Source organism: Synchiropus splendidus, chromosome 12 (genome assembly GCF_027744825.2).
Source record: "Synchiropus splendidus isolate RoL2022-P1 chromosome 12, RoL_Sspl_1.0, whole genome shotgun sequence".
Taxonomy (NCBI): domain Eukaryota; kingdom Metazoa; phylum Chordata; class Actinopteri; order Syngnathiformes; family Callionymidae; genus Synchiropus; species Synchiropus splendidus.
This window is the reverse complement of record NC_071345.1, coordinates 939,714-954,546: the sequence shown is the minus strand read 5'-3', so window position 1 is coordinate 954,546 and position 14,833 is coordinate 939,714. Positions and strand designations below refer to the sequence as shown.

Sequence of the window (14,833 nt, the reverse complement as noted above, 5' to 3'; positions counted from 1 at the left end):
TCAACCAATGGGATTCGTCACCGTTTGAACCTGGACTGAAAGCGCATCCAGAGCTCACGCCCTTTTTTCCCCACAGTCAGTGAAGGCAGCATCCGTCTCGGGAGGCAAGAGACACGCCCCTGTCGACTGAGGAGTCGCGGCCTCCTATTGGCTGTCTTTCTCCGCTTCTGGGGCTGGAGCGCCTCCTGATTGGCCGCCGTGCTCCGCGTGCACACGAGCATCTGTGCCTCGCGCTCTGCCAGCTGTCTGCACGCGCGCACCCTGCGGGGCACCGGAGAGACCGCAGCCGAGGACGGAGCGAGGAAGCCGGCAGAGAGGGAGAGCGAGCACACCGGTGAGTTGCCGGCCGCGCCTCGCGAGGCCTCCCGCGGCCCTGCGATAGTTGTCCGTGTCCTGGAATTGTCGGCCGTCGAATGGACGTGGTGACGACGGTGCCGTCGTCGTGAGTGTGCTCCGTGTGTTGGCATCGCTCTGGCGTCGGTGTCGGCGTGAGACACGCGGGTGTTGAATGAAAACGCTTCATATTCCTGTTGGATCTGCGATGCATCCAAGCGTTGGACGGCAAGAACGGTCCTCGGTGAGGAACAATGATGCAGACGCGTGCGTGCGTGCGTGAGAGAGAGAGTGCCGTCGGCGTCACGAGACGTTATGTAAAACGCCTAAATCTTCCGCGGGTTTTCAGTTCCCTCCCGACATGGTTTGAGCTGACGGAGGGCTGTGCAGCGGCTGTGTGAGCGTGCGTGAGGTCATGCGTGAACAGGTGAGTCAGAGCAGGATCCAGAGTGGGGTGGGGGTCTGGGATGGGGCTTCTCCTCTGAGAGAGGAGCGCATTCATCGTCCCATCAGCTTGGGAGCTGCTCGACCTCTCTCCCCACCCCAGACTTGGGGGATGGAGGGTGACGTGGGCTGGTGAAGTCATCCGTCATCCATGGACCTGGTGGTGTCCCGGCTTCTGTGACCTCCAGCTCAGAACCCTGGTGGCTGTGGCCTACCGTGTGTAGAGGACCCTGGACTGATGGTCCTCTGACATGGCGCCCCCATCCTCCCTTCTGCTGCAAAACCCAGTGATTCATCTGCCTCCAGCCTCAGTCGGTTCAGGTGGTTCCCTGCTCTCTCATTGGTCAGAAGCGGCACCAGGAGCTCTGCCGTGCCTCTTCACAGCCCAGGAGACTGTGTGAACATGGTGAGCTCTGATTCCTCGCTGCTCCCTCAGAGTGCTCTGACCCATATGCCGTGTTATTAGTCGGTGGTCTCCTGCAAGCAGAGTCCAAGATGTTCCTTTGGGAGGAGGTGGCGGTATTCAGCAGCAGAGGCCGAGCCCTGGTCCTGGTCCCGGTCCTGGTCGCGGCTGCCGCCCTAGCATGGTGCAACGCTCCCATCGCTCCCTTTCACAACTCTCCGTTCCTTCATGAATCATTCAGAGGCGACGAAAGTTTCACCGCGGTCATGGTGTGACACCATGAAGAGTGGAGCTCCTGCCTCCTCAGAACTGGCGCTGCGGCAGCTAATCGACCGGAATCAATTATTCACTCAGTCACCGACGGGTCTGTGTGTGATAAACAGTGGAAATCATTTGGACTCAACTTGTGAAGGATCAATGTCTTCTGATGAACCTAAGCGCCTCTCAATTTGTGTATCTACAGGGTAGAATGTGGCTAAATGGTGGTATTGTATCGTGACTGGAGTCTCGTGGTGCGGGTGGTGGTGGTGCGTGGTCCTCGCCAATACTGGTGACGTCATGAGAGGAGAAACAGCCGGGGCTCCTGACGCAAAATGTCAAAGGTCCAGAAGCGCCCCCCGCTGGAAACATCCCAGATGAAAGCAAGAAAGCAGTGACTCGGCGGCGATCGTAGTCTGCCGGGTCCATGTTGGACGTCTTCGCTTCTATGGCAAGGAGGAAGGTGTGAACAGCTTTCAGTGAAAAACTGAAAATATGGAAAAAGAATTCAGTGAAAAGGAGAATAATTCTATTGCAGACTGGCTCTGCCTTGATGGACACGTGACAGGAAACCGAGGCGGCTCACCGTATGGTGAGGGGTGTTTCAGGTGGAGGGTGGTGGGCAGAGGTCACAGCAAAACACCATCACCAGAGGCTTGTCACAGCTGGGTGCCGTGTTGAGACCAGGGCTCCCTAATCCTCAGCATGGTGCCCCAGTTTCACTGGCTGCTGCTGCTGTCTGCGTGTGTGTACTTGTGGGGACCAAGACGCACCTTCCTGTCGGGACCTTTTTGCTGGAATTTGAGGGTTCAAACTTCCAAATCACTGGTTCAGAGAGTTTGGTCCTGGTGTTTAGAGGAGAGAGAGAGAGGCTGGGGAAAGGGTGATGGCCAGGAGCGGTCCCCACGAGGACCGAGCAACAAGCGTGTGTGTGATGAACTAATCGCTTGACACATTACTTTCACATCTTGAAATGGCTATTCTTACCAGCAGAGGTTGTGTGTGTCTCTTTGTTCTGGGCTTTTAAATAGCTCAGCTCTCTGTGGCTCAGACAGGAGTCGACAGCTGTGGCCCCCTGCCCTCTCACCATCGCTGGGATCACACCCACACACACACACCTACACACACACACCCTGCCAGCCTCCAGCTGTGCAGCTCAGTCCCGCCTTGGCTTTGACGCGACACTTTTATTGACTGTTAGAGGGTTGCTCCAGTCTGTCGTCCACCATCTTCCTCCACTGAGTCAAAATACTTGCCTCCCATTCAAACCTCACTTTTCCCCAAACTCTTCTGGGTGACTCTCTGCTCCCCCTCAGTGGACGACTGTCAGTGGAATTTTCAGCAACACGCCTAACATCCACTGGGACGCAGTGGGACTGCGCACTGCAGTCTGAACCGCTTTCGCCTCTCATCGACGAGGCCAAATTCTTTCAACCCACTCCTCCATTCTGGTAGCGGCGACTCTGCGGCTCGTGCCCGGTTCGGCTGGAGAGCCTTTTTAGTTGCACACGGTGTCAAGCCTGAAGCGCCGGTTCCGACCGTCATGGTGGTTTGCAGTTTGTGTTCAGCCAAACCCTGGAGAGCCTTGTGTTTCCATGGTGCTAGCCAGCTAACGCCAGCATGGCAGGTGTTTGGGCCGTTGCGATGGTCCCAGTCCACTCTCCAGGCTTGGAGCTGCATGTTGCGGGCATGTTTCCGTATTCTTCTGCGCGCTGGTCCATGTTTCTGTCAAAGCGGCGGTTCCTCTCCAGATGATCTTTTACCCCCCTCCTGGCGTCTCATCCTCACGTCTCCTGCTGACTGGTTTCTATCAAACCCAGAAGCCCCTCTGACCTTGGACTCTGCCTGCTGAAGTGCTCCAATGCATTCACCATTGATGGAGACATTCAGAGCGTTACGGTTCCATGGCTGAACCCGAGACATGAGGTGGACTCGAGTCTGGCCGCGGGTCCGTCGGGTCTCTCTGTTCTGGAGGTGATGTCAGAGACACTTCAGAGGAAGAGACTCCTGACGCCTCCTGCGACCCGTGAAACGGGCTCCTTCTGGACCCGGGTCCTGAGGTGTCACAGAGGCCAGGGAACCACTTGTGACGCCAGAGATGGAGGTGTTTCCTCACACCTCTTCCCCCCGTCAGAAGCGATGAGGTCACCATCATGAACCTCCAGCTGGACACCAGCAATGGTTCCCTCTCTCAGGACATGGTCTTTGTGTTGTTGCATCGTGAGAGAGTCCAGAACCTTCTGAGCTGGTGCCTTGGTCCTGGTTCCTCTCCTGGCTCTCTGTTCTCCTCCATCTCTCTGAGTTGATTCTGTCTGACTGGAGCTATTGTGTCCCACCGTCCGCCACATTGCCTGCAGTCATCCATGCAGAACACACACACACACACACACACACACGCGGCCGAACAAGCTCTGTTTGTTGTCCACATCAGACCTGCTGAAGCTGCAGGAGAAGCTTCAGCACCGCCATCACACGTCAGTGACACAGCTCTTCACGCTCAGTCGCAAGTTCGCAGAGCAAGAGCTCCTCTTCCTCCCTGTGCGACCACTCTGACTGAGACTGGAGTCTTGATCCAGGGTGACGCTGCTGTGTGCAGGACCATGGCAGCCAACACAGGGTCCATGCGTATCCTCATCAAGGGAGGGAAGGTGGTCAACGATGACTTCACCCAGGAGGCCGACGTCTACATCGAGAACGGCATCATCCAGCAGGTAGCACTCGCTCGCTCGCTCGCTCACACAGTCGCCATGGAGACCAGCGTGTGCGGGGCAGGCTAAACTGTGGCGTGGCCCCTGTGTGCTCCTCAGGTGGGGAAGGAGCTGATGATACCTGGAGGTGCCAAGGTGATCGACGCCTCCGGGAAACTGGTGTTGCCGGGCGGAATAGACACCAGCGTGCACCTGCAGCAGAGCTTCATGAACGCGACCATCCAGGACGACTTCTACAGTGGAACCAAGGTACCTGCCCTGCGGGGTCGCCGGCTCCCTCACTGCAGATGACTTGCTTTCTGTTGGTGTTGGCGGTGGTGGAGCGCTGCATCTCTGTGGCCCTGGGCTCTGGTGCTCCGTGGGGAAGCCACTTGAGTCATGGCTGACGACGATGATGATGATGAAGCAGTAACTTCTCCAGCGGTCCCCTGAGAGCCCGCGAGTGAGCCAGGACGACGCCTGATGAAAGGAACCAGGAGGTGGACTCGCTGGTGTGCCATCTGCTCCCTGGTTTGGAGGGTGAAACCCTCCACGTCACTGGCCTCCAGTCTGCTTTAGGGGGAGAGGCTGGGGAAAGGGTGATGCCAGGAGAGCTCCCCACAAGGACTGAGTGACCAGCGTGCGTGCGCGTGTGCAGTGCAGCCAGCTGAAGCGGGTGAGAGGAATTCGGGGGACGGAATCCTCCCCTGCCAACCCCCTCGTCACTGACCCCGCTGCCATGGCAACGCCTGGAAAACAGGCTGCGGCAGCATTGTGTGGTTTCTCTGGCAGAGTGGTTACCATGGCAACAGCCCCTGCGCCGTCAGCACGAACCCCAAAACTATTTGGGATTCCTTCAGTCCCCCCACCCCCCGCTGTTGTCTCACCCCTCTGTCTCTCTGTGCTCCCCCCGTCTCTCTCCATCTCTGTCTCACTGATCTCCCCCACTGTGTGTCTCACCCACATCCCTGTCTTAGTGCCCCCCACCACCCGACCACCCTCTTCTCCACAGAGCTCCCATTTCCTCCCCCACTGCCGCTGAACCACAACCCCCATCAATCTGCCTCGACTGGCCCTCCATCCTCACATCACTGTCTCTCCATCCTCACATCACTGTCTCTCCATCCTCACATCACTGTCTCTCCATCCTCACGTCACTGTCTCTCCATCCTCACATCACTGTCTCTCCATCCTCACGTCACTGTCTCTCCATCCTCACGTCACTGTCTCTCCATCCTCACGTCACTGTCTCTCCATCCTCACACCACTGTCTCTCCATCCTCACATCACTGTCTCTCCATCCTCACACCACTGTCTCTCCATCCTCACGTCACTGTCTCTCCATCCTCACATCACTGTCTCTCCATCCTCACGTCACTGTCTCTCCATCCTCACATCACTGTCTCACCATCCTCACGTCACTGTCTCTCCATCCTCACATCACTGTCTCTCCGTCCTCACATCACTGTCTCTCCATCCTCACATCACTGTCTCTCCATCCTCACACCACTGTCTCTCCATCCTCACGTCACTGTCTCTCCATCCTCACATCACTGTCTCTCCGTCCTCACATCACTGTCTCTCCATCCTCACGTCACTGTCTCTCCATCCTCACGTCACTGTCTCTCCATCCTCACGTCACTGTCTCTCCATCCTCACGTCACTGTCTCTCCATCCTCACGTCACTGTCTCTCCATCCTCACACCACTGTCTCTCCATCCTCACGTCACCGTCTCTCCATCCTCACGTCACCGTCTCTCCATCCTCACGTCACTGTCTCTCCATCCTCACGTCACTGTCTCTCCATCCTCACATCACTGTCTCTCCATCCTCACATCACTGTCTCTCCATCCTCACGTCACCGTCTCTCCATCCTCACGTCACTGTCTCTCCATCCTCACATCACTGTCTCTCCATCCTCACGTCACTGTCTCTCCATCCTCACGTCACTGTCTCTCCATCCTCACGTCACTGTCTCTCCATCCTCACGTCACTGTCTCTCCATCCTCACGTCACTGTCTCTCCATCCTCACACCACTGTCTCTCCATCCTCACACCACTGTCTCTCCATCCTCACGTCACTGTCTCTCCATCCTCACATCACTGTCTCTCCATCCTCACATCACTGTCTCTCCATCCTCACATCACTGTCTCTCCATCCTCACATCACTGTCTCTCCATCCTCACATCACCGTCTCTCCATCCTCACATCACTGTCTCTCCATCCTCACATCACCGTCTCTCCATCCTCACATCACTGTCTCTCCATCCTCACATCACTGTCTCTCCATCCTCACACCACTGTCTCTCCATCCTCACATCACTGTCTCTCCATCCTCACATCACTGTCTCTCCATCCTCACACCACTGTCTCTCCATCCTCACACCACTGTCTCTCCATCCTCACGTCACTGTCTCTCCATCCTCACATCACTGTCTCTCCGTCCTCACATCACTGTCTCTCCATCCTCACGTCACTGTCTCTCCATCCTCACACCACTGTCTCTCCATCCTCACGTCACCGTCTCTCCATCCTCACGTCACTGTCTCTCCATCCTCACATCCTCACATCACTGTCTCTCCATCCTCACGTCACTGTCTCTCCATCCTCACATCACTGTCTCTCCATCCTCACGTCACTGTCTCTCCATCCTCACGTCACTGTCTCTCCATCCTCACGTCACCGTCTCTCCATCCTCACGTCACTGTCTCTCCATCCTCACGTCACTGTCTCTCCATCCTCACGTCACTGTCTCTCCATCCTCACGTCACTGTCTCTCCATCCTCACGTCACTGTCTCTCCATCCTCACACCACTGTCTCTCCATCCTCACATCCTCACATCACTGTCTCTCCATCCTCACATCACTGTCTCACCATCCTCACATCACTGTCTCTCCATCCTCACACCACTGTCTCTCCATCCTCACACCACTGTCTCTCCATCCTCACGTCACTGTCTCTCCATCCTCACATCACCGTCTCTCCATCCTCACATCACTGTCTCACCATCCTCACATCACTGTCTCTCCATCCTCACGTCACTGTCTCTCCATCCTCACATCACTGTCTCTCCATCCTCACATCACTGTCTCACCATCCTCACATCACTGTCTCTCCATCCTCACATCACTGTCTCACCATCCTCACATCACTGTCTCTCCATCCTCACATCACTGTCTCTCCATCCTCACATCACTGTCTCTCCATCCTCACGTCACTGTCTCTCCATCCTCACGTCACTGTCTCTCCATCCTCACATCACTGTCTCACCGTCCTCACATCACTGTCTCTCCATCCTCACATCACTGTCTCTCCATCCTCACATCACTGTCTCTCCATCCTCACATCACTGTCTCACCGTCCTCACACCACTGTCTGTCCATCCTCACGTCACTGTCTCTCCATCCTCACACCACTGTCTCTCCATCCTCACGTCACTGTCTCTCCATCCTCACATCACTGTCTCACCGTCCTCACATCACTGTCTCTCCATCCTCACATCACTGTCTCTCCATCCTCACATCACTGTCTCTCCATCCTCACATCACTGTCTCTCCATCCTCACACCACTGTCTGTCCATCCTCACATCACTGTCTCTCCATCCTCACATCACTGTCTCTCCATCCTCACGTCACTGTCTCTCCATCCTCACATCACTGTCTCACCATCCTCACGTCACTGTCTCTCCATCCTCACATCACTGTCTCTCCATCCTCACGTCACTGTCTCTCCATCCTCACGTCACTGTCTCTCCATCCTCACATCCTCACATCACTGTCTCTCCATCCTCACATCACTGTCTCTCCATCCTCACACCACTGTCTCTCCATCCTCACACCACTGTCTCTCCATCCTCACGTCACTGTCTCTCCATCCTCACATCACTGTCTCTCCATCCTCACATCACTGTCTCTCCATCCTCACGTCACTGTCTCTCCATCCTCACGTCACTGTCTCTCCATCCTCACACCACTGTCTCTCCATCCTCACACCACTGTCTCTCCATCCTCACGTCACTGTCTCTCCATCCTCACATCACTGTCTCTCCATCCTCACATCACTGTCTCTCCATCCTCACACCACTGTCGCTCCGTCCTCACATCACTGTCTCTCCATCCTCACGTCACTGTCTCTCCATCCTCACGTCACTGTCTCTCCATCCTCACACCACTGTCGCTCCACTCTCAGTGTAAAGTGCCGTCTCACTACTCTCATGCCATCTGTGCCTGAGCCACTGTCTCATCACCACACCCTCATGTCTCACCCTTTAACCTGACCTGTCTCACCCCTCACCTCCCCGCTCATTCCTCAGCTCCGTCTTTGCTCTCTTGAGCAACATCACTTCCTGGTCCAGACCAGACAGAAGACAACCGTCTGTCCGCCAGATTACAGTCCTCATTTTCACACCACGAAATCTGCTTCCTGAAACTGGTGATCCAGAAGTTGAAAGTGGGTCATGCAGTCAGACTGTAAATCCTCCAACCTCCAGCTGAGCGCACACACACACACACACACTTGCTTGTCTCTGTATCCTTGTGGGGACCTCTCCTGGCCGTCACCCTTTCCCCAGCCTCCCCCTCTAAACCTAACCAGCCAAAACACATGGCTCGCCTGAAACCGGACTATGGACCAGACTGGAACCCAGTTATTTTGAAGTCCTCAAACTGAGGCTCAACCTTGTGGGCTCCAGCCAAATGTCCCCACAAGTAAGGATGAAGCAAGTACACACACACACACACACGCTCGTCCATCACCAGGTTTCCACGGTGACGGGGAGCCACTGGACTGCTCAACCTGTCTCTCTCTCCGCCTCCACTTCAACTCACCTGAACTTTTTTTACCTGTCGCCCTTCATGTGTTGCTTTCTGCTTTCATCTTGTGATCGCTGGCGCTCATTGCCTGTTGCCACGGAAACACTGGACATGTTGCTATGGAAAGCACTGTTCGCCGTCAGCGGCCACTGTCTGCCCTGCTTCGCCATATTCTTGCTTTTGTGTTCAGTCTCTTTCCGGCCACGTTATCCTCCCGTTGCCACGGCAACCAGGAGCTACTACTGTTTGGTGAATCAGCATTCTTGAGTTTGAGCCTTTTAAATGACGGAAAAGCCAGTCCTTCACTTGACGTTGATCTGGTGTGACACGAACACGAATCAGGATTCTCCAGTGCAGAGAAAAGGGCAGGCTGCGCGCGACATGCCACATGACGTGCTCCTGTGTGCTGGTGTGTCTGGCCTGCACTGTCTGTCACCGCTTGTTCTGGGACCATGGACAACACCGTCTCAGTCTCCCTCTGCCGTCTCCCCACCAGGCGGCGCTGATGGGCGGCACCACCATGGTGATGGCGCTGGTCCTGCCGGAACAACACTGCTCCCTGCTGGACGCCTACCAGAAGTGCAGAGCTCTGGCTGACGCCAAGGCCTGCTGCGACTACTCCCTGCACGTGGGCGTCACCTGGTGGGGGCCAAAGGTAACGCATGGGATCCGGGTGAACGTGTGTTGACCCAGATAACAGGAAGTAGGTTACCGCACACGCTCGCTGCCTTCATCAGACACGTTCTATGAGTCATGGGCTCTGCTCTGCCTGCGGCGGCGGTGGCATCCGGTGAGACCCCCCCGGTGATGCTTCCCTGGGCCTGCAGGTGCGCAGCGAGATGGAGAGCCTGGTGCGGGAGCAGGGCGTCAACTCCTTCCAGATGTACATGTCCTACAAAGACCTGATGATGCTGAGGGACTCGGAGCTGTACCAGACTCTGCAGACCTGCAAGGACATCGGTGCCGTCGCACGCGTCCACGCCGAGAACGGCGAGCTGGTGGCTGAGGTAGAGCGCTTCTCCGGGGCGTCCGCGAGCGCCGCACTAACCTCCCTGTTTGCAGGGCGCCAAAGAGGCTCTGGAGCTGGGCATCAGCGGACCCGAGGGCATCGAGGTCAGCCGGCCAGAAGAGGTGAGGCTCGCCACCCGCTCGCGTGCTTGATTCCGGCCTGTAACCCTCACTGCCGTCCACAGCTGGAGTCCGAGGCCACGCACCGGGCCGTCACCATCGCCAACCGGGTAAACCCAGGCGAAGATCCCCCTCACCTGGTTACCTCGGCTAACCTGCCTGTCGTTTCAGGCCCACTGCCCGATCCAGCTGGTCAACGTGTCCAGCATGGCGGCGGGAGACATGATCGCCGCCGCCAAGATGCAGGGTGAGTCAGCACGTCAGCCCTGCGCTGCGGCGCTGATGATGAGAGCCTCGCTCTGCTGCGTCCAGGGAAGGCGGTCCACGCCGAGACCACGGTGGCTCACGCCGTGCTGACCGGCGCGCAGTACTACCATCAGGACTGGGCGCACGCCGCGGCCCACGTCGTCGTCCCGCCTCTGCGCCTGGACCCCAACACGCCCGGGTACCTGATGGGTCTGCTGGCCAAGTGAGTCTCCCAGAACCGGCCCTGGCCTCTTCCAGCCTCATTGCTAAGGCAAACGTGTGCGTCCGCAGCGACACGCTGAGCGCCGTGTCCTCTGAGCACCGCCCCTTCAGCACCAAGCAGAGGGCGCTGGGCAAAGAGGACTTCACCAAGATCCCCCACGGAGTGGCCGGCGTCCAGGACCGGATGAGCGTCATCTGGGAGCGTGGCGTGGTACGTGCGGCGGAGCCGGACCCTCGGCCGGCGCTCGGACTCACGCCATGTGGCTCCTCTTCTGAAGGTGACGGGGAAGATGGACGAGAACCGCTTCGTGGCGGTGACCAGCTCCAATGCTGCCAAGATCTACAACATGTACCCGCGCAAGGGCCGCATCATCCCAGGAGCCGACGCCGACGTGGTGGTCTGGGACCCGGACGCAACCAGGTGGGTCGGCCTGCGGCTGGGCTGCGGCTCCGAGGGACGCTCACCTGCGCGTGTGTGTGTGTGCGCAGGACCCTCTCCGTCAGCACCCAGGTGCAGGGCGGAGACTTCAGCCTGTACGAGGGCCAGCGCTGTCACGGCATCCCCCTGGTCACCATCAGCCGCGGGCGCCTGGTCTGTGAGAACGGCGTCTTCATGTGCGCCGAGGGATCCGGCAAGTTCTACCCGCAGCGCACCTTCCCCGACTACCTCTACAAGAAGATGGTGCAGAGAGAGAAGGTGAGCGAGGCCCGGTGTGGCGCTCCTGTGTGGCCTCCAGCCAGGAGCCCTGCGCCTCTCCAGTCCTCTGACTCGAGTGCAGGTCTGCTGTAGAACTGCTCCTCCTTCCTTGTAAACTCGGGCATTAGAGCTCCTCTTCAGAACCGGTTCAACAGAGTCGGCTGCCAACTGTGAGGTCTGACTCCTCTGGCCGCCTCAGCGCCGCCGGCTACAGCGGGTCACCGTGATGGAGGAGACGGAGGGTCAGCGACGGTGGACTCCCCTGAGGGTTAGCATGGCGCTAACTGTTGTCAGAGGAAAGGGATCTGCTCCTGAGCTGGTGTTTACAGTGATGGGGCCAAGTGTGGCCAGTCTGTCTGCTGGAGGAGCAGCTGTGGTTGTGCAGCGATGCTCATCACCGCCGAGACAGACCCGCTCCACCTGGCTTTTTCAGCTCTAAAGTGACTCGGCTTCCCCTGTCACTTGTGCAACACGGTTTAAAAGCTTCCTCAGTTTCAGTGGCATCATAGATGGAGCTGCTCTCATCTGAAACCCAAGTCATGTGACTTGACCTGCGTCGCGGAAGTGAATTGTTCACGTCTGAAGCCGGACCGGCAGCTCAGGGGCCGGGCCCCGGGGTTAGGTCCAGGACGGGCTCCCCGGTCACAGGACTCACCCGCCTCTCTCCTCCAGACTCAGGTGTACAAGGGAGTGGTGCGGGACCCTTACTCGGGCGATGTGGTGAAGGTGGCCAACACCCTGAAGAAGGAGCTGGGCTTCGCCCCCATCGACGGGGATGCCACCAACAAGGGCTGCCCCCGGGCGCACCAGGGGGTCCGGGACCTGCACGAGTCCTCCTTCAGCCTCTCGGGTAGCTGACCAGTGTGTCCCAGTCCACGGAGCAGGGCCAGTCTCCTCTCACTCTCCTGTGTCCCCCGCAGGCTCTCAGGTCGACGACCACATCCCGAAGAGGTCCTCGGCCCGGATCCTGGCGCCCCCCGGTGGCCGCTCCAGTGGAATCTGGTAACCGCCCGGGGAGCCGCCCGTCCAAGCCTCCGTGTTCCGTAGAGCAACCTGGAAAACTGCACTGATTTTCGCCGACAGGGAAGTCCGCTTGGAAGTGCCAGCCTGATCCAAGTCCAATGTCCTCCAAAGCAGGTCGGTTCAATTGGTGCGTGGGACCCGACCCAGAGCCACGGCTGGCCCTCGTCCGGCTTCTCCCCCGAACATCAGAAAGCAGTACAGTTTTTTGGGAGCTGAAGTGATGTCGCCCTCCTTAAGTAGCTTCTGTCGAACCTCCCTCCACACTCGTAGCCCACCTTAGCTCTAGACCCGTGTCTGTCATGACCCCGGCCCCTGTCGCCGCCTCGTGTGGCGATGACGTCCACACTGCTCCCCCCCCCCCACCGCAGCCTCAGGTCACCAAGTCAGCCAGGCCCCAGCGGAGCCACCAGTCAGTGACTTCCTGGATCCTTAAATGCATCGCTTGATTCCGGAATGTTGAGCGACCTCTGACCTCCTGATCCATGACACCTCCTCAGTCGTGTCCTCCTGCCCAGGAGCGACGGGCACCTGAGGAGAGCGTTTGAGGATCAGGGTGGGTCCTGGTGGCCAGGGTTGGTGCTCCCTGTGGTCTGAGAGCAGGAGGATGGAGCCGCACGCCGCGAGCGAGCGAACCTCTGCTCCCGTACGTCTCGTGTCTGTGTTGAACCACTGACGCCACGCTCGCCCTGCATGAAGAGCACCGAGGCGGCGCTCCGACCGCTGCTTTTGTTTTTCACCGCCATGTTGGCTGTTCTGGCCGAGTGTTTGTTGGTTGTTGTGGTGTTGGACTGTGAACCTGTTGATTCCGTACGTGGCTGCTTGTTTCTTACCACCAAAATAAAAAGCATTCAAGTGCATCAAGCTCTCGCCTGAGTCTTGTCTGAGGGGCCTAAAGGGAAATAATGAATTAAGCTAAAGCTCCAAAGTGATATCGCTGTGCTTTGCAAGTTGAATAAATTGCTTGGGGAATGCACGGGTGGATTGGGTGACTTGCTTTGGGAAAGTGTTGTTTATCTCCAGGGAACTGGTCGGGGCAAGATGACCACGCCACACAAGACAGATGAACACTGTTATGCCTCAACACCCAGGGAGGAAGGCTGAGGAGGAGAGCCGCGCTTAATACGAACGTCAAAGACTGACTGTTGATGTGGGAAAATACCAGAGGAAGCTGCCCAGAAGAAACACCGCATCAACAAGAAGTATAAAGAAGAAATGTAGTCATCTGGATGTGTGCTTCTGCCAGTGTCTGGCCTGTAAGTCACAACTCTCGTTGTGCAGCAGACTCTACCTGGAGAAGAGCCCGGATCGATCTGTATAGGCCTGGAGAGATTGTCTTAGGTCCTGGCGAGGACATTTGGTCATTGTGAATAAACGCAGTTTGTGGAAACGTGGACTCCTGATCATTGACAACTACCTGGAACAACGAACACGATTGGTAGGATTAGATATTCTCGCCAAATGTTAGGATCAACAGAAGGATGAGAATATTTTCCTACAGGCCCAACGCGGCGGACGCAGGGGCCGATCCCATCCGTCGGCAGCGGCCTCGGACGGTTTCACCTCTATCTGCAGGCGGCGCCACCGGGCCTCCTTCTGGACATCCAGTTTCAATTACTAATAGTGTTAAGTCTGGTCTCGTGAGGACCTTTTGCTGGTCCTAACAGGCCTCAGTTTGAGGAAGGAGACTCCAAAATAACAGGATTCCAGTTTGGTTCAGAGTCCAGGTTCGGGTCAGTCACGCGTTTAGGGGGAAAGACTGGGGAAAGGGCGATGGTCCCTATAAGGCTAGAGATACAGACAGTGCGTGTGTGTGAGAGAGGAAGAACGTGACCAACACAATGGGCAACTCTTCCTGATGAAAAAGACGCCCAGTGTTTATGTGCTCCAGTTCCCCGTCCACATGTACGGCAGGTGAAACTGTGTGAAACCCTCATCACGATGAAGTGGAGTTAGAATGTTCTGGCCTCAGATTCCCCACATTTGTTTCCACATCACTTTGTCAGAGTTGCTGGTGGAACCGTGACATGGTCACCGGAACACAAAAGCATCACTGGCCGTGGGTCTCAGAGAGCCGGGCATGCACCGTGGTGAGGTGCACTCACCTGAGCGAGCCGGCCGCAGCCCACACGCAGCGTCAGCCGAGGCCTCCAAAGCAGCGCCCAAACACACAGCCGTATCTTCAGGCTCCTTGTTGAGGGCAGCTGCTCTCCGACCCTGACGGTGCTGGTCACATGGGTGTTGGAGGTCAGTTCAGGAGGTCATGCCTGCTCACTGACTCACACCAGGCCGGCTGGAGAAGACAGCTGGAGATGTTCCCCTGCAGGTCGCCAGTCCAACCAAGATCAGCGCGGCGTCTCCCTGACACTGCAGTGTTGTGAAGTGGAGTTGAACTGGTCGACGTGGCGCACGTGTGGAGCCCCAGACCTCACCTGGTAAAAACAGAAATGAAAGTGTATATATATATATATATATATATATATAGATAGATACATATAGATATAGATATAATATATTTCTATATAGATTTTTTCAATGCCAGTGGAAGCTGGCCCCATTGCAGCCCCGCAGATGGGAGGGG

The 14,833-nt window shown here is 57.0% G+C and overlaps 1 protein-coding gene across 4 annotated transcripts; it reads left to right on the top strand.

The window, feature by feature from the left end:
• Positions 1-193: 193 nt before the first annotated feature.
• Positions 194-13,635, top strand: LOC128768401 (dihydropyrimidinase-related protein 5-like). Of its 4 annotated transcripts, none has more exons than XM_053881264.1 (15): positions 194-334; positions 4,035-4,149; positions 4,246-4,395; positions 9,436-9,594; positions 9,767-9,946; positions 10,002-10,070; positions 10,133-10,177; positions 10,239-10,314; positions 10,380-10,536; positions 10,605-10,746; positions 10,814-10,956; positions 11,025-11,232; positions 11,905-12,082; positions 12,153-12,234; positions 12,316-13,634. In XM_053881264.1, exons 2-15 carry the CDS (start codon positions 4,039-4,041, stop codon positions 12,341-12,343), a joined length of 1,728 nt encoding a protein of 575 aa, XP_053737239.1. In that variant the 5' UTR covers positions 194-334; positions 4,035-4,038; the 3' UTR covers positions 12,344-13,634. The 4 variants fall into 4 exon arrangements, with proteins under 4 accessions (XP_053737239.1, XP_053737240.1, XP_053737242.1 ...); XM_053881265.1 differs by having other exon boundaries at positions 304-334; positions 4,015-4,149; positions 12,316-13,635; XM_053881267.1 differs by lacking the exon at positions 194-334 and adding an exon at positions 365-577 and having other exon boundaries at positions 12,316-13,635.
• Positions 13,636-14,833: the final 1,198 nt, after the last annotated feature.